The sequence below is a fragment of the Tursiops truncatus genome, chromosome 11 (assembly GCF_011762595.2).
Source record: "Tursiops truncatus isolate mTurTru1 chromosome 11, mTurTru1.mat.Y, whole genome shotgun sequence".
NCBI lineage: Eukaryota > Metazoa > Chordata > Mammalia > Artiodactyla > Delphinidae > Tursiops > Tursiops truncatus.
The window spans coordinates 85,247,407-85,266,403 of NC_047044.1; the positions used below are offsets into that span (position 1 = coordinate 85,247,407).

Consider the following 18,997-nt stretch of genomic DNA (forward strand, 5'->3'; position numbering starts at 1 on the left):
TAGTTTACATATATATATCCACACAAAATACAATTATTTAGAGCGATTATGTATAATTTGTATAACTTTTCCAAAACAACCAAAATAGACCTTCTAAAATTATAAAATATTTTTCATGTATAAAAATGACAGAGATTAATGTAATAAACATTTATTGACTTTACCACCCTCACTGTAAGGAATCTAAAAGTATGAATACCATGTCCTTATCCTCCTACTCTTCCTGCATCCTATGTTCCTGTCCTTTCAAAAGAGGTAACCACTATTTTGAATTTGGTGCTTAATATTCCCATGCATGATTTTGCTCATAAAAGTAAATGAGAAAACAATCAGACTGTTCTGTTAAGAAAGCAAGCATAGGGGCTTCCCTGATGGCTCAGTGGTTGAGAGTCCGCCTGCTGATGCAGGGGACGCGGGTTTGTGCCCCGGTCCGGGAAGATCCCACATGCCGCGGAGAGGCTGGGCCCGTGAGCCATGGCCGCTGAGCCTGCGCGTCCGGAGCCTGTGCTCTGCAACGGGAGAAGCCGCAACAGTGAGGCCCGCGTACCTACCGCAAAAAAAAAAAAAAAAAAAGCAAGCAAGCATAATTTAAGGATCGGCTTTAAAGAAATGTTTAAAAATAATTTGTAAGCTTTTATTTCTTCATTGTACAAGTCTTAACTGAGGGATTACTATGCACCTAGCATTCTAACAGTGACCAAAGGATTTCTGTTATATGACATATATTATGCAGAGGCCAACATAACTCTTGGTACATAGTTATTCATGTCAAACAAATGCATAGACATTAAATATATTGGGACCAGGACTTCTTGTTGTATGTGTGGTGGCATTTGTAGGACATTAAGAATGCCTTTTGGCCAAAAGTAGAACATTGTTTTTTATTGCAATTTTACAGTTAATAATTCCTTTTTGACATCCAGTTAACTTATTGAGAGCAATTATTATTACAGTCCTGTTTGCATCTCTAGCAGGGAACACAGTGGCTGGCAAAAGGGTATTTGAATCAAGTGGAATTGGAATTAACATTGTCAAAGGGAAATGGTGGAGAAAAATGCAGACTACTGATCCATAACACTGGCTACTTGAGTTAGTGAGAAATCATAAATAAATCTCAAAGAAGTATCAGGCATAAGGAAAATGGCAATGTTGCAAAAAAAGACAGAGTTTACCTGCAGGAATTTACAGCATAAATTCTAGTAGAATATGTGAAATGTAACTAATTTTCAAATAATGAACAACTAAGATATGAATTAGTATTCTTTTCAAAGACTGCTTTAGGGGTCCCTTTTGTCCAGAAATACAGAAATTTCTTCTTTCAGTACTTTTAGTGCACAACCCTATTCATTCTTGAAGTATGTGGGGTTTCTCTACAGTCAAAAAATTGAGAAAATGACGGTGACAAAAGAGACAAGAGTGGGGTCCTTTCTTAGCACCTCATATATGAGTTGACATTACTCTGTGTTTTTGAGGGGAAACCATCAAAATTTTTACTAAAACGTAATCTGGTAACTAGTTCTTTTCTTCAGTGAGCAGCTAAGGGTGAACCTATAATGTTCTTGAGTCTCCTTACAAGCTTGTCAATCAACAACACTTTCGCTTTCTTTGAGAAAATACCACTAGCACTGCTGAATAGTGCTGGCCGGGTCATAGGTTATCATTTTTCTTGCATGATATGCATATGATTAAGAGTTGACTCAACCAATGGCTCCTATATTTCATCACCAAGTATGGGGTTTTTTTTTCGGTCAGTCCTCCCACAGATCCCATCTTTTGAAAGATTTGAGACTCCAAATAGCTTTTATTAATATCATCATTAATTTATTTTTCTTTGGAGTGAACCAGAGACCTGTCAGTAAGAGCTTAATGAGCATGAGATAACCAGGTTGTCATCCAGAGTTTGTGTTATTCCTAAGCAAGGCAACAAATGTTAACGTGTTAACCTAGGCAGTGTTGGAAACATTAATTGAAGTTGTTCTTTTTTTTTTTTAACATAATGAAAATAGCCCAGGATTTCTATTGCTATCCTAGAAAGGAATAAGGTTTCAGGACCCCACTGCCACCCAGCATATCACAATGTAAATTATTTCCATGATTCTAATTGATCCTTTGTTTCTCTCTTTACCTTTTTCAGGGTGGGGGAGTCAAAGCTCAAAAGTACAAATTCATCACAATACGTGGCTTCATTTTCCTGGACACAACCTGAGATGGATTCTTACGTTTGCCCTCCTATTTGTGCATGTGTGTGAAATAGCAGAAGGCATCGTTTCAGATTCGTAAGTGACTACACTTAGTTAATGGGATTACACAATCCTAGTGGGTACGTTGCTATGGATAGCAGTTAAGAGTGTAACGTACCAAGTCAGCCTTAACTGTTTGGTTATAACTTATTAGGTGCCACAGCTGTCACCCGTTTTATACGATCAACATGTATGTTGTCTGTATTTTTGTGGTGCTGCATCCTTTCTCTGATAATACAAGTTCGGATCTCTGGGGCTTGTGCTCATTGCTGTGCTTTCTGTTTCTTCACTCCTTTGTCTACAAAGCCCTGGCAGAAAATTCTCTCTTTTTAAACATTTTGACGTTTACCTTATCTTTCAAAATAGATATAAATAGCAAGAAAGATTGTCTATTTTAACATGTAGCTCCAATGGTTATATATTTATGTATAAATATATATACACAGTTCTCAGATATTTCAATTTACTTTGTAAAATAGGAAAGGTAGATGAGGCAGGCATTAAAGGAGTCTGAGAACCAGTGAGGATACAGCTACAAATTGAGGCAAAGCACGTAACTATTTCAAAATCAGGATTTGTCATGAATCCCCTATTTTTGAAGGAATTTTGTCATTCTTATAAAAGAAGAAGTTTGTATTAGGCAGTTAGAATGTAATGAATTCTATTGAACTTGAACATAATGTGGGAGAAATATTTTTATCACATAGTAACAGAAAATAAACTCAAGTAATAGGAAAATTTCGATTACAAAATTACACTAAATGGTATATCTTTCATTGAAGAATTGATATGAAAAGATCTTTAAAGTCTAAAACAGAAAGTTTTGAAAATCGTTTTCCTCTTATCGAATAAGAACCTCTCCTGAGGTTTACGTTTTTCTGTCGCAGTTAACAAGGAATGAAACTTCAAGAATTTTGTCATGGAGCCATCTATTTTGTAATGTTTTATGACAGTTCTTTGCATATATGTGCACATGTTAGTTTCTGATTGAAAGGAAAATCAGAGACCCTAAGATATGTCGCCTCTCCAAGCATTTAGAAGCTTATTGGCTGTTATTGAGAATTGCTTACAACTCTTCGGCATTTTTGTATTATATTTTATTAGCATATCCAATTCTAGTCTTCATTTTTTTATTCCCTTAACATATAGGCTAATTCTCCATGTTTTTATGTACTTGTATATAGTGGAAGTCCCATGTGTCCTAAAAGCTTGACATCGTGTGGGCAAGGATGAGTCCTCCTTTCCAGCCTCATGGTTGATGTGTAGATTCAGTCAGAGACTTAGGACAGAGGCTGAGCTAACGATGAGGACATGTGCTAACGACGGAAACTTTTTTTATAGCCGTAGTGATATAAGAGACCCATGCTAAAAACAAGCAGAAATACACCTTTGATCTTGTGCTACCCTCTCCCATTCTTTTGCTGCAGACTCTTCTCCTTCCCCTTTTCATCCAGGACTCTCCAAAAGACATCTTGCAGTTACTTCTGAATCCAAAGATTTTGTTTGCTTTCTCTCATGCCTTGTCCTATTCCGGAAACTGCTTCTACAAGTATCCCAGAGAACATTAATGTTGCCTTCATGGACATCTTTTCCTCTTTAACATACTTATTATATTTGACACCTCTGATCATGCCTTGTTTCCTTCTTTCTTTTTTTTTTTTAACAAAATTTTAAGAACTGTTTTTTTACCCAAAATATCACAAATGCCCATTATAATTAGTGAAACAATGCGCAGGCTTTCCTGATTGAATATTTGATTTTCCTTTTTAGTAATACAAATATTAAAGCTTTTAATTTTTCTTTTGAAACATCTTGTTTTGCACCGGTTTTCCTAAGAAGTATTCTCTTTTTTATTTCTATCTAAATAATTTGTGATTCTGGTGGAGATACTCTCCTAGGTCTAGGAATCATTTTCAGTTTGCTCTTTAATCTGATTTGATTGGTTTATTATTAGAGCATGTAATTTATTAAATGAATACCTTCTGGGACATTAACATCTTCATTATAGTCAAATATTCCATCATTTTATAAGTAATGAGTATTAAGAAATAATATATATTCTTTATAGGAGACAAAATTTTATTGAGTTTACTCATTGTATTGCTACAGTCCTGTGTGTTCATTATTTTTATATTATTTAATCCATCAAATTCGAAAAGTGTAAATTAAAATCTTCACTATTATTGTGTTTTCATTTAGGTTTTCATTTCTATCATTTTCTCTTTTTTTGAAATTGTTCTTTTGTTTTCTGTGCTATATAGTTTTTGGTTTTCTCTCTAACTTTCTGACTAAAGATTTTCTGCTATAATGGGATATTTATGCTTCTACCAAAACACTTAAGTCTGCAAATTTTTCTCTAAAAATAATAGAGGTTAAAGGAAAGAATAGGGTTTTGGGACACTCAAAAACTATACTACATTGTAAGTAGAACAGTTACAATGTGATAGAAATCTTAATAAAAATACTAGTATGGTTAAGAAACATATTAAATTCCTAATAAAGAAATAAAGTAAATATAACCCTTCCTGTAGCTTCTGCTATCTTTATTAATCCTTTATTGTTGCCTCCCTTACTGTTTGTTATTCTTTTTCTAACTTCTTGAATTGACTACTTAATTTATTTATTATAATAATTTCTTATTGAACATGTTTAAGATTATAATTTTCTTCTGGGTATGGTTTTGACCACATTTCATAGGCCTTGATGGGTAGTGTGCTCATTTTTAAATTTTCTAAATATTAAGTGACCTTCTGATTCTTTCTTTGCTTCAATAATTAAAGAGTATTAGAAGCATTTCTTAATTTCTGTAACGATGAACTATTTATTTCCTACTTTTTCTCTTTGATTATTTGAACTGTTTCTGGGAGGAGGTGGGTGGTTTTTAAGCCAGCTCTTACACTATCATAGTACTATCACATTTTCATTACCCTCTTTGTATTAATAACTCCAAATGTCCCTGATTATGTTCCAGATCTCCACATACACTTGCCTTTTAGGCATCTTCTTTTGCGTGTTTATTAGACACCTTCACAATCCACACATTCCTCTCTCCAATGGGCTCTTCCTCTTAAAATCTTATCACCATCTGCCCAAGCCCCCTGAGAATTGTTCTCTACATCTCCATCACCGTCACACTCATACCCTAACGCTAAGTCCTGTTCATTTTGACAGTCTTTTCCAAGTGAACATATGACTTTAAACATACAATTAAAGCTATTCATAATTTGCTATCCTACCAACATTAAATTACAGTTACTTAGGAACATAAGTGAAATGGTTTAAAGTAAGCCTGTAACATACCTGCAAAACACCTTCCTAACTCATACATGCAAATTACTTCTCCATGTAAAGGTCTCATCACTCTAACCTCTAAGTTACCCTGCTCCAAAAGTGACTCTTCTAAGGCTTACTGTGGTCCAAAGAGAAGGGAGAAAAAGACTGTCAAAAGACTGTATTATCTCCTTCATGTTACTGCTGGCAAAGCTCAACTCAGGCTTTCATCATCTCTCACCTGGCCTCTCCCCATAGTTTACTAACTACTTTCCTTCTGTGTCTCTCTCTTCACCTCAGACACACACAGTACCTACCAACTCCATCATCCACACTACTACCAGATTGATCTGTCTCTAAAACCCTAATCTTATTCTACCACTTTCCTGTTAAAGTATTTCTGTTTTCTGCAAGATTAGATTTTAGCTCCTTACCGTGGCATACAGTGCCTTTCATAATACAACTGATCTCAAACTTACTATTTAAAGAACACTAAACTACTTGGAATTTTACACATTCTGTTCCCTGTTTGTTAAGTGCTCTTCCACCGCTTTCCTGACTAGTGGCTTCCTTTTTATATTTCAATTCTCATTGTCAACTATACCTTTTCTGAAATGACCTTCCCAAATCTTCCTCTTTCCTTCACTCTTGAACTATTTACTTCCTTCTCTATACCGTTTGTGTACCAGTATATTTCAATAATTTGAGAAAATGTAAATGTTTAACTGTATGGTATTATTAATACAAATGGACTTGAGGGCAGTCTACCATGCACATCTGTCCTGGCATATTTCCAATCCACCTGAAGCTCTTTATTGCCCTCAGAATGAAGTCTTGTGTCCTTGCAGCCACACTGAATTGCTTGTAGTAGTACCCTTGGACGTATCTAGACCCTCTTCCTGGAACAGTCTTCCTCTACTTCCTCTAAGGAGCAATTCCTCTTCTTAAGGTCTCAGTTTAGAAGTCACTCCTTTCTCAAGGCTTTCTCTGTCTCAGGCACTAGCCTTGCATGCATTCCCAGTCCCTTCACCTGTGTTATAATTCCCTATTTCCTATTGTTCTTCTCAATAGACTGTAGACTTTGTGACCACAGACACTATATCTTGTCTTGTTCACTGTTGCATCCCACAATCTAATAGTGTCTGGACCAGCAAACACATATGTGTTGAATGAATTAATGAAAATGGAGAAGCCACTGAAGGCCATAAAGTCTGGGAAAACTATCAAAAGAATAAATGTACTTTAACATACAGTAGAGTTCATATTCAGCTGATTGTTTTTACTTGCTTCAGGTGTTAAATTATTTCAGCAGTTCTGCCCTTCAGTATAGGAATTGTTATACATTTGCTTTTGTTGTAAGCATTGTAACATCTTGTTTAGCTGTATTTACCCAACCCTCCATGTGAGGGTAAGTCTTTTCAGCAGAATTATGTCTCCCAATGTAATCTTCCTTGTATATTCTCGTAGCATTCTGTATATAAAATACCTCATTCTGTATTTTAAATATTGCTGAGAGAACGTTTTAATGAAAAAGTTGGAAACAAAATGTGACGCTGTCTGGAACCATCAGCTGTAGACACTGATACTGTCCCGCTCTCTGTAGACGGCGCGAGTCGCGACATCTCCACCTCTTCATGCCGGCCGTGATGGGATTTGTTGCCACTACAACATCAATAGTATATTATCATAATATTGAAACATCAAATTTTCCTAAATTACTTTTAGGTAAGTATGATCCAAGTGTTGTAATTGTTGTTTTTTCCCCCAAGAGCTATTTGTTTTTCTTTTTCCTCATAGTAAATGCTCTCAGCGAGGGTAGGGATTGGAAGGCATGAGAATTCTTCTTTAGTCTCCCATTAAATGTGGAGATGAAGTAAGTTGTGTTATTATAGGCTGTGAAAACCCTATCCCCTCAGGACATCTGATGAGCAAGTCACCCCAGCTAGTTCTGCGTGTTTCTGCCTCTGGTTTGGAGGCCTGAGGCATTTTCCGAAGATCCAAGTCTTTCATGGATGCTGTGGGCGTGTCATACTCTTCCTAGAATTGCTCTTGAGGCATCAGGGCCTCTCTGCAGCGGAGTGTGGTTCACTGCATGCTGAAAACTATACTCTCCTGAGAAGCAGCTGCCCCCAAAGCACAGCCGCTCACATCTACATCCTGCCTAACATTACTTTTTATAAGCCTCTCTTGCCTTCTTGTCCTGTGGAAATCAGAGGCTGTCTAAAGTTTTCCTAATTTTATTTTTTGCTTTATGCTGAAATAAAGAACTCATTCCAAATAGTTACATGTAATACTGTGATCCATCCTTGCATTCCTTGGTGTACACTTTCATATAGAAAGCTGAGGTGAAGTTACAGAACGTGGATTATGCATGGGCTGCAGGGGACTGTGTGTCCTCTAAAATGGTAGGCAGAGTTGTATGTTTTTGTGTGAGTAAATGTTTACAGTTTTCTAAGGTTCATGGATTTCGTTTGATTGTTATTTGATGAAAATGACATTGACTACTGAATATAGCAGTTAGGAAAAGGAATGATTAAACCACACAAATATTATTTTATTTGTTTATCCAGAGGATATTAAAATTTGAAATGAATAAGTGATACGTGCTGATTATTTAATTCTGTGTTGCGTCACATTATATGATTCAGCAAAGGTAATCAAATAAAAACAAGTTGTCAGGGTTCAATATTCATTTAAAAGGCTTGTCCAAGTCAGAATTATCTTAATAGAAAGCCGTTTGGTATAAAATTGTAGGCAGATATTATTACGGAAATCTTATGTAGATGCCAAAAAAAGGCAACAGCAAAAATACAAATAACATTGGGAATTCAATACTCTTGACATTAAGTTTCTGAAAAACTGATGTGGATATAAGAGTTATAAGATGTGATTAGAAAGGAAATGTGCAATTTAATAATATTTTGAAGGAAATGCAGTCAGAATCCGGCTCTGAATTTTTATGTAGATACAAGACAGAGGGCACAATTTGATCATATTTCTGGAAGGACTTACAGGGTTAAAAGCTAGTCTAACTTTCTTCTTATTTTAGGAGAGAAATATTTGGACCTAGAAGAATCACACATGTTAAGAACCCAGAACTAGTAATTTTGTCCCAACATTATATTAGGAACATCACCAAACATACAGAAAGTTGAAAGCATTAGATGAATACTTATTTTTCTACCACCTAGATTCTTCAGTATACATTTTCTTCTATTTATTTTATCAAATATCTACATCTTTCCACTCCCCTATTCATCCATCAATTCATCTTAATTTTTGATGCATTTTAAAGTAAGTCACAGGCGTTGCTATTCATCACTCCCTGATTATTTCAGCATGCATGTTATTAGCTAAAGTTAAATATTTGTTTGCAGTTCTTTTTGTGAGATAAAATTTACATACCAAAGTACAGAAATCTTAATTTGTTAAATGCATACACCTGTATAACCCTATCATAATCTAGAACACCGTCATCATCCGTGAAAATTTTCTTGTGCCCCTTACTAATCAATCCTCATTTTCATCTCTGTAGAGGCACATCTAACCGATTTTTTTCCCACCGTGGATTAGAGTTGCCTGTTCTAGAACTTCACATAAATTGAATCACACAGTGTAAACTCTTCTGTGTAAGACTTCTTTCTCTCAGCATGATTTTTGGAGGGTCACCCATAATGTAATATCAATCAGTATTTTGTTCTTGTGATTGTTGGGTTGTATTCTACTGTATAAATATACCACAGTTTTTCCATTCTCTTGTCAGTAGACCCCTGGACTGTCTTCAGATTTTGGCTATCATGAAAAAAAGCTGCTATAAACATGCATGTGCAAGTTTTTTGTGAATGTATGTTTTTATTTCTTTTGGGTAAATACCTAGGAATGAAATTGCTGGGTCATAGGGTAGGTACATAAATGTTTATATTTGTAAGAAACCACAAGATTTTTTCTCAAAGTGGTTTATTTTACATGCTTACTGACAGTGTGTGGGAATTCCAGTTGTTTCACATCCGTTTGAAGATCTTGATTTTCTAATTTAGCCATGCTGGTGGGTGTGTACTAATAGCACATTGTGGTTTTAATTTGCATTTCCCTGATGACTAATGATGTTGAACACTTTTGATGAGTTTATTGGCCATTTGTTATTTTTGTGAAGTGCATATTCATATCTCCTGCCCACTTTTTATTGGACTGCGTTTTTATTATTGAGTTGTAGGAGTAGTTTGTATATACTAGACACTAGCATGTCATCAGACACATGTTTTGAGAATATTTCCCTCCCAGTCTGTGGCTTGCAAACTCATTTACTTAACAGGGTCTTTTGATGAACAGATTTTAATTTTAATGTAGTATAATTTATTATTTTTTCGTGTATAGTTATTGCTCTCTGTGTCTTAAGTCTTTGCCTTCCTTCAAAATATGTTGCCCTCATATTCTCCTGGGTTTTTTAAGAAGCTTTATACTTTCAGTTTTTATTTTTAGGACTGTGATCCAGTTAAAATCGGTTGTGTGTATGGTGTATGAGGTTGGTGTCAAGGTTCTTTTTTTTCCAACTGTATAGCTGTGTTTGAGCACCATTTGTGGAATAGACTTTCCGTTTCTCATTGGATTTCTTGGGGAACTTTGAAAAAATTAAAGCAAATGACTTTAAGTATGATCTATTTCTTGGCTCTATATTTTCCATTCCTTTGATACAGTCATGGATTTTTATGCCATCACTATTCTGTCTTGATTACTGTAGCTTTGGAGGTCTTGAAGTCATGTATTACGATCATACAGCTTGTTTTCTTTGTTTTTCTCCCAAGGCTGTTTTGGATACTTTAGTTCTTTTTTATTACCATATACGGGTTAGAATCAGGTCGTCAGTTCCTACTTTAAAAAAAAATTCCTTGGGGGGCTTATGATAGGGATCGCCCTGAATGTACAGAACAATTTGGGGGAGAACTGACATCTTAAAAACGTTGAGTCTCACAATTCATTCTTTACTTTTTTAGGTCTCCTTTCATTTCCTGTAGCAATATTTTATAGAGATGTAGAGATCTTTCATGTCTCGTTAAAATTATTATTAGCTTTTTTGTTTTACCACTGCTGTTATAAATGGAAGTGTATTTAAAATTTTATTTTCCAATTGTTTCTGCCAGTGTGTAAAATACAACAGGTTTTTTATATTGACTTTGTATCTTGCTACCTTGGAAATTCACTCATCACTTTTCATTATTGCTCTGTAAGTTTTTTGGGATTTTCTATATAAACAAACATACCATCTGAAAGTAGAGACAGTTATACTTGTTTCTTTTCAAACTTTATGCTTTTTTTTTCTTTTTCTTGCTATATTGCACTACGTAGAACCTCCAGTAAGATGCAGAATAGACATGGTGAGAGTGAAATCCTTATCTAGCTCCTGATGTTAGGGGAATATAATCTTTCATACTTAATTATAAAATTGATTATAGGCTTTTTTTTTTTTTTTTTTTTTTTTTTTTTGCGGTATGCGGGCCTCTCACTGTCGTGGCCTCTCCCACTGCGGAGCACAGGCTCCGGAAGCGCAGGCTCAGAGGCCATGGCTCACAGGCCTAGCCGCTCCGTGGCATGTGGGATCTTCCCGGACCGGGGCACGAACCCGTGTCGCCTGCATTGGCAGGTGGACTCTCAACCATTGCACCACCAGGGAAGCCCTAAGCTTTTTATATAAGACCTTATCAAGTAAGTTTTTTTCTATGCAAAGCTTTGCTTTCTCAAGGGTTTCTTTTTTTAGTCATGATAAATGTTGAATTTTATTGAAAGACTTTTTTTTCCTGCATCACTTGTAGCAATTATATTTCTGTTGTTTCTGCTGACGTACATTGATTGGTTTTTCAAATGATAAAGTAACCGAGCATACTGGGCTAAGCCATACATTGTCATGATTTGTTATCCATGCTACATATTGCTAGAGTTTGTTAGGGTTTTTTACATTTATTGTAAGGGATATTGGTCTGGGTTTTTTTTTTTTTTTCTCACAATAGCTTTGTCAGGCTTTTATATGCTGGGATACACAGATGAATTGGAAAATGTTCTCTATTTCTCTGTTTTCTGAAGGACATTGTGTGAGATTAATTTCATTTCTTCCTTAAATGTTCAGTAGAATTCACCAGTGAAGTCATCTGGACCTGGAGTTTTAACTAAGGAGGGATTTTAAATTATAAATTTATTTCTTTATTATCGACTCTTCAGAGTGTCTGTTTCTTCTTATGGCAGTTTTGGCAGTTACAGTTTTTGAGAAATTTTCCTTTGTTTTCTGAAATTACACAAGCTTATTTTTATTTTACTTTTTTTTTTAGATTCAAGGGAAGTTATCTTTATTTTCTTAACTTTTTATTTTATATTGGAGTATAGTTGATTAACAATGTTGTGATAGTTGATAGTTCAGGTGTACAGCAAAGTGATTCAGTTATACATATACATGTATCTATTCTTTTTCAAGTTCTTTTCCCATTTAGGTTGTTAGATAATATTTAGCAGAGTTCCCTGTGCTTTACAGTAGGTCCTTGTTGATTATCCATCTTAAATATAGCAGTGTGTACATGTCAGTCCCAAACTCCCTAACTATCCCTCCCCCTCATCCCTCCCCCCTGGTGACCATAAGTTCATTCTCTAAGTCTATGAGTCTGTTTCTGTTTTGTAAATAAGTTCATTTGTATCTTTTCCTTTTAGATTCCACATATAGAGAAAATTTCTATTTCATCTAAGTTTTTGGATTTATTGTCATAAAAGTTGTTCAGGATATTCCCTGATCATACTTTTTAAGTACATAGGATATGTAGGGGTAACTCTTCTTTTATTCCTAATATTGGTAAATCTGTGTTGTTTTCCTGATCAGCCTAGCTGGGGACTTATGAATTTTCTTGATCTTTTCAAAAAAATCAACCTTGTTGGATTTGTTCATTTTCTCAGTTATTCATTTTCTATTTTATTGCCTTTTTACAGTTATCTCTCATCTTTTTATTTTGTTCATTGTTATTTCCTTAGCTTTTAAGGTGGAAGCTTAGGTCATTGATTTTGGACCTAATTTTTTCTAAAATAAATATCTAAAGCCATAAGTTTTCCTCTAAGTATTATTTTAGTTGCAATTCTTAATTTTTTAATCTGTAGTATTTTCCTTATAACTTAGTTGAAATGTTTTCTAATTTCCCTAGTGATTTCTTTTTTAACATGTGGTTAATTAGAAATGTATTTTTTTTACATCTTTATTGGAGTATAATTGCTTTACAATGGTGTGTTAGTTTCTGCTTTATAACAAAGTGAATTGGCTATACATATATCCCCATATCTCCTCCCTCTTGCATATTGTTTAATTTCCAAATATTTGGAGATGTCTAGATATCTTAGTGTGTGGAAAAATCCAAAGGTTACCTCCATTATCTCTGCCTGGTGTTCACATTCTGTATACTTTGAGTGTGAGTGGACCTGTGACTTGAGTGTGAGTGGACCTTGAGTGACTTGAGTATGAGTGGACCTGTGACTTGCTTCCAGCCAATAAGGTTTGGCAAAGATGAAGATACCGAATCTGTTGAGACTGTAGCCCTAGTCCACGCCTGGATTGCAGCCTTGATTCACAGAAACTGTGAGATAATAAATGTGTGTTGTTTTAAATTTCTAAACCTATCGTAATTTGCTAAACAGCAATAGAAAAGTCAATATGCTTATTCTTGATTTTTAATTTAACTTCATCGTGATCAGAGAACATTCTTTATATGATTTCCGTGATTTTCAATTTATTGCTTCTTGTTTTCTGAGTGAGTATACAGTGTGTACGAGTACCATGTGAATTTAACAATAATGTAGATTTTGCAGAGGTGGTGTATTTTTATAATATTAAATATCAGTCTTATACATATAAAGTAGTTCAAGGTGGTTGATAATGTTCAGACTTTCTAAATCTTCATTAGGCATATGTGTATTTTTTATTGTCTTTATGAAAAATGACACAGTTATCATAATTAAAAGTTTAAAATTTTCTGATAATACTCTGTCTTGAAGTCCATTTTATCTGATACTAATATAACCACTCCGGGTTTCTAATGCTTCTTGTTTTCATTGTATAGCTTTTTCCACCCACTTATTTTCAATCTACTGTTTCTTTATATTAAGGTGAATCTCTTTAGATAGCACATAATTTGGTCCACTTATTTGTTCTAAATCCATTCTGACAATCCCTGTATTTTAAGCTAAAAAAAAATATAAGTTTCTATGCCAATGTTCAGTTATTTCTCTCTAAGGAAGTTGTGATCACCCTTAAACTTTCTGGTTTTGATAAGTGCTGTCCAAGCGGGATTGTCTTATGTGTATTTTAGATTTCTTCTTGCTCATCTCATATTCATTTGTACTGAGCTTTATTCAAAGTTCAAAGTATACTGGATCCTTGATGACAGATTTCTAGGAAAGTCTGTGCGTTCATCTCATATTTCTGCAAAATGCTGGCTGTGGTTATGAGATGATATAGATCCCTACTTTTCTGACCTACTTGTGGTCTAGTTTGCTCTATAGGATCAGTGTTCTTCTCTGTGTACTGTGAATGCCTGTGGTGTTTTAAACCATTTGGGTGAGAAGAGTCACTTAACTTACCTGAATTCTGATCAGTAAAGCAGAAACCCTATTACATTGCTACATAGATTCCATAATAATTCCAGGATAACACCCCCGGCAATTGCAACATACTTACTAATGGATAGGTTACACAGTTTGTTAACTCTTTATATAATCAGGGCTTCTTAAAACACAAGACCAAAATATAAAGTTAACTTTAAAGTCTATAGAATTAATTACATGTTAAGTTCTGAAGAGTATAGTCTGTCCTATTTACATGTCTTCTTATATCTGCACATCTATCCCACATAATCAGAGTGGAAGCACTAATATTTTAAAGTCATTATCATACTTCCAATTCAAAACTCCAAAAGTACACTAAAGCGTATCTGTTGTTTTGTTAACAAATAAAATTATCTGGAAATAGAATATCTTAAATTGTCCTTGTCAACACTGTATGTATATTGAAATTTCAGTGAAGCTTTAAAAAATAGCAGTGAAAGATTGTATCTTTTCTTTTTACTTTTTATTTTTTCAGCCTTATTCCTGTATTGGGTAATGGCCTTTATCACGAAAACTATAAAGTTGGTCAAATACTGGCAGTCTGGTTGGGGAGTATCAGACCTGCGTTTCTGCATCACAGGCATAATGGTCATTTTGAATGGACTCCTGATGGCTGTGGAGATCAATGTCATTCGCGTCAGGGTAGGTATCTAGTGATTTTTGTATAGTTACTGGAGTTCAAAACCTGAATATTAAAGATCATTGTCAGTTAAGAATCAGTATTTAAGAGGATAAACAGTGAAATATCATCTATGTGTATAAATATAAAATTGAACTAATTACTAAGTTTCAGACCATTAATGTTCCCAAAATCTCAGTGTGACCCTGGAATCTATTTACTGTATTCATTCATAAATATTCATCAAGTGCCTATGGTGTGCCAAACATTATGCTGCGTCTATATTATAGATGAAACTCTTTTCATCAGGTAGTTCCATCATCCATGATTGGTCCAAAGCAAACCTGGCTTAATCAAATTAGTGTATTCGTAGAGATTTTGAATGGAAAAGAAAATAACCTAATCCAGTTTGCTCATTTCATTGGTGAAGAAACTTCCGTAGGTATAACTCTAGCTTTATAGCCAAAGTAATATGGTCAAGTCTCATACCTGGTCTGTGATTACAAACCTATTGTACTTCCCGCCACATAACGCTGCCCGTTATATAGTGTGATATACTAGTGACTGAGTTTTCAATGTTCATTTTCCATCAGAGCACTCTGAATTTGCTGTGAATGACAAGATACATGTTGCAATGGGTAGTGGAAACAGCGAACATTAGCCAGACCACAAATTAACAGAGTGACTCAACAGTGGTGTTGATAACACATTTAAGCAATCTGCACGATGTAAAAATATTCATTTAGTTGAATCTACCACTAAGTATCATGAAATATCGTGAAAGGATATCACGAAAGATTGATTTTTAGTGATAACTCTCTTTTAAAGGGGTAATTGATTTTTAGCATTGGCCCAAGTGTATTAAGTGTGAAATTCTGGAATTTAATTAGAATGTTTTCACAACGAAAGGGATTTTTTTTTTCCTCAGAAGGATATTTCAGAAAGGGATGGAAAGAAGTATGAAAATATAAATTTTGGCCTCATGAAATGAAAATGTAGAAAAGGTTAAAATTTTATTTTTAGTATGTGGAAAAAGAGGTTGTTATCCTGTGGAATTTTTCTTGCCACAGAGATATGTGTTCTTCATGAATCCTCAGAAAGTAAAGCCTCCTGAAGACCTCCAGGATCTGGGTGTGAGATTTCTTCAACCGTTTGTGAATTTACTGTCAAAAGCAACATACTGGTGGATGAACACGCTCATCATATCTGCTCATAAAAAGCCTATTGATCTGAAGGCAATTGGAAAATTACCAATAGCAATGAGGGCGGTAACAAATTATGTTTGTTTGAAAGATGCATATGAAGAACAAAAGGTAAGTTAGTATCTGTTTTTCATGTCCGTGATTGTAGAGAATGGGCCTGTTAATATAAAGGCTTAATAATAATAATACCTACAGTTAAGGAAGAGCAGATTTTCTCAATCTGTCTTTCCCAGTAGTTTTGAGTCATGTTAACTGGGCTGCTGAGAATATACCAGAAGAGCCTATGAAATATGGTGTGTGAGTTGCCCAGTCACTACATGAGGAGGGACAGAGAGAACACTGTCTTTTCTCTAGGACCTAAGAATTAAGTTCAATAATTGTGTATGTCTAATCCTTGCCACCACATATTAATAATGCATGGAATTTTTATTGTCTTTTTTCAGGTATCTTGTCAATAATTTTGTTATTTAAAGGGAAAGTATCCATGAATAACTTTTGAGAAACTAAAACCCTTAAATTAATTATTAATTAAAATTTGGATTCTGTGTTTCAAAATTGGGGAACTAAATTAAATAAAGGGGCATCACCTACCTACTCCATGTATCATGCTACCTATCTGGCAAAATTGGTTTCTTCTTGTATTTTCTCTGGGTATTTATAATTGCTTTTAAAAATTTAAATATCAAAATCTTTGGATATTTTCAATTTGTCTTGTTATCATTCTGAGTAGTTCTGTGTGAGAGCCACCGTGGAAGATGTATTTTATATTGCTATCACCTACAGATATTATTGTAATTAAAAATAGGAGTATTTACACCAACATTGGAAGGGAATTGGGTATGATGGATCAATTAAAGAGTTTTTGGCTGTTCTAAATCAAGATCAACAAAGCATTTATGGTAAATGATGAAAATGACCTCTGTTTTGTGTCAAAAATGTGTGTTATGAAATTAATATTGCAGGAAATGGTTACTACAAACGAACCTGAGTCACCTCTCTGGTTTCACCTCTGGGAAAAGTATTGCATAATATATATATATATTTTTTTGCGGTACGCGGGCCTCTCACTGTTGTGGCCTCTCCCATTGCAGAGCACAGGCTCCGGACGCACAGGCTCAGCGGCCATGGCTCACGGGCCCAGCCCCTCCGACTGGGGCACGAACCCGTGTCTCCTGCATCGGCAGGCAGACTCTCAACCACTGTGCCACCAGGGAAGCCCTTCATAATATTTTTAAAACTTCTTTTCTAAAGCAAAGATGAACGCTATAGCCTAAGCATAGCTTAAATTTTCTGACTGCTCTTTATAATACAGAGTCACTTGAACTCAGTGTGTTAATGTCTTTTATCAGTAAACTTTAAAAAATAACTGAATTATTCATCTCACAGGGAGTTGAATATGAAACACGATTGAACTGTAATGCATTGAGTTAGCTTCTTTGCCACAATGAAGAAACTCTATCTACTTCCTCTCCAAGATGTAATTATAATTGTTCAGGTCTTAAAATCTTTTCAGCACATGATTATAGAAGTGTGAAGCCATGAGTTGGCTTAAGCAAATATGCCATTCTTCATTCTGCATTTCTTTGAGGAATAACTAGGAAACACAAGTCTAATGTAACTTTTAAAAAATTATTGACCCCCATTTATGGAGATGGGAAATACCTGGAGAAGAAACAATTTGAAGTTGGATGATCTCTTTTGTTTAGCTTGTAACTTGATAGGTGAATCTCTTGTGATCTGGTGACTTCAGAAATGTTAACTAGACTGTCAATAACCTGGACCTTTGTATTTTACTATTTTCTTTTCCATACAGTGTTATTTGGTAATATTCATGACAAATTTATTCATTTTCTAAATCAAAGGGAATTAAAATTAGTTTGGTCTTAAGAATTTGGGATCATCCTTTGACAACGAAAAATAATACAAAACGTGTGAAAAACTGGCCTGGTTACTCTTCATTCTCTCTATTTCATTAAAACACATTCAGTAGTTATTGTTTACAAAGGATGCAAGGATACCAGACTATATGTACCATATTGAAAGGGATTCAGTAACATTTATTTTTAATCTTTTAAAATATAAGAAATATTGGAAGAGATGTCCATAGTTCCTAGGATTAATTGCTGCTCTATTATTTTATTATGGTTCCTCAAGGTGTTTATTTTTTCTTTCAGAAAAAAGTGGCCGAGCATCCGAATCGGACTCCATCTATATGGCTAGCAATGTACACAGCTTTCGGGAGACCAATTCTACTTAGTAGCACATTTCGTTATCTTGCTGACTTACTGGGTTTTGCTGGACCTCTCTGTATTTCTGGAATAGTTCAACGTGTGAATGAAACCCAGAATGGGACAAATAACACAACAGGAGTAAGTTTGTGGTGCTTTTGAAAGGAAACATATTATTGGCAAATTTCTTTATACTTTTTTAAAATGCAGTTTTATGAGCCATTCAAACAGGCTTATTTACAGAGAATTGAATGCTTTTTAAAAGAAAGAAAACAATCATTTTCCTTGTAGAGAAAAACATGAGTGTATGTATTCAATGAATGGATGTGGCCAGCAAAATTATTTCTCAGATTCAGAGACTATAAACATTTAATAAGCGTTTACTGTGTGCTGGAAACGATGCTCAGAAATTTCATATTGATTATTTTATTAGATCTTTATAGCAATTCTGTAAAGAATTTTCATGCATGAGTACATGAGGGTGGCTGAGTCACTTTTTTAGAGGCCTATGACCAATGATATCGGCAATGTGATTTGTAGTATGTACTTTTATCTTTTCCTATATAGTAAAAGCCATCATCCTGTTTCACAATTATCAGGGCCAGTCACATTATACTTTTATTAGATATTATGTTACTGTTGGGGACTATATAGTATAAATTATTTGCTGTTATAAATTTATATCTTGTATTTCCTGTTCTTAAGAAAGTCTGCATCATGAACTTCCCACCTAGTTTCTTTCTAAAATAAGAGTTGATTTCCCTAGTTTCACATATAGAAACTCTAGTCCCGATGAATCAATTTTCCTTTTCT

At 34.7% G+C, this 18,997-nt stretch overlaps 1 protein-coding gene across 8 annotated transcripts in view; it reads left to right on the forward strand.

Annotated features, from left to right (window-relative positions):
* The window catches only part of ABCC9 (ATP binding cassette subfamily C member 9), a 153,296-nt gene that overhangs the window by 5,712 nt on the left and 128,587 nt on the right, over positions 1-18,997 (forward strand). For 7 of the 8 annotated variants that reach the window (XM_073788976.1, XM_073788975.1, XM_073788973.1 and 4 more), the window contains 5 exons: positions 2,135-2,276; positions 7,114-7,235; positions 14,611-14,777; positions 15,825-16,067; positions 18,131-18,325. In XM_073788976.1, coding sequence (XP_073645077.1) covers positions 2,135-2,276; positions 7,114-7,235; positions 14,611-14,777; positions 15,825-16,067; positions 18,131-18,325 — 869 coding nt within the window. The remainder of the gene's footprint in view (positions 1-2,134; positions 2,277-7,113; positions 7,236-14,610; positions 14,778-15,824; positions 16,068-18,130; positions 18,326-18,997) is intronic. The other variant, XM_073788974.1, reaches the window with a different exon arrangement.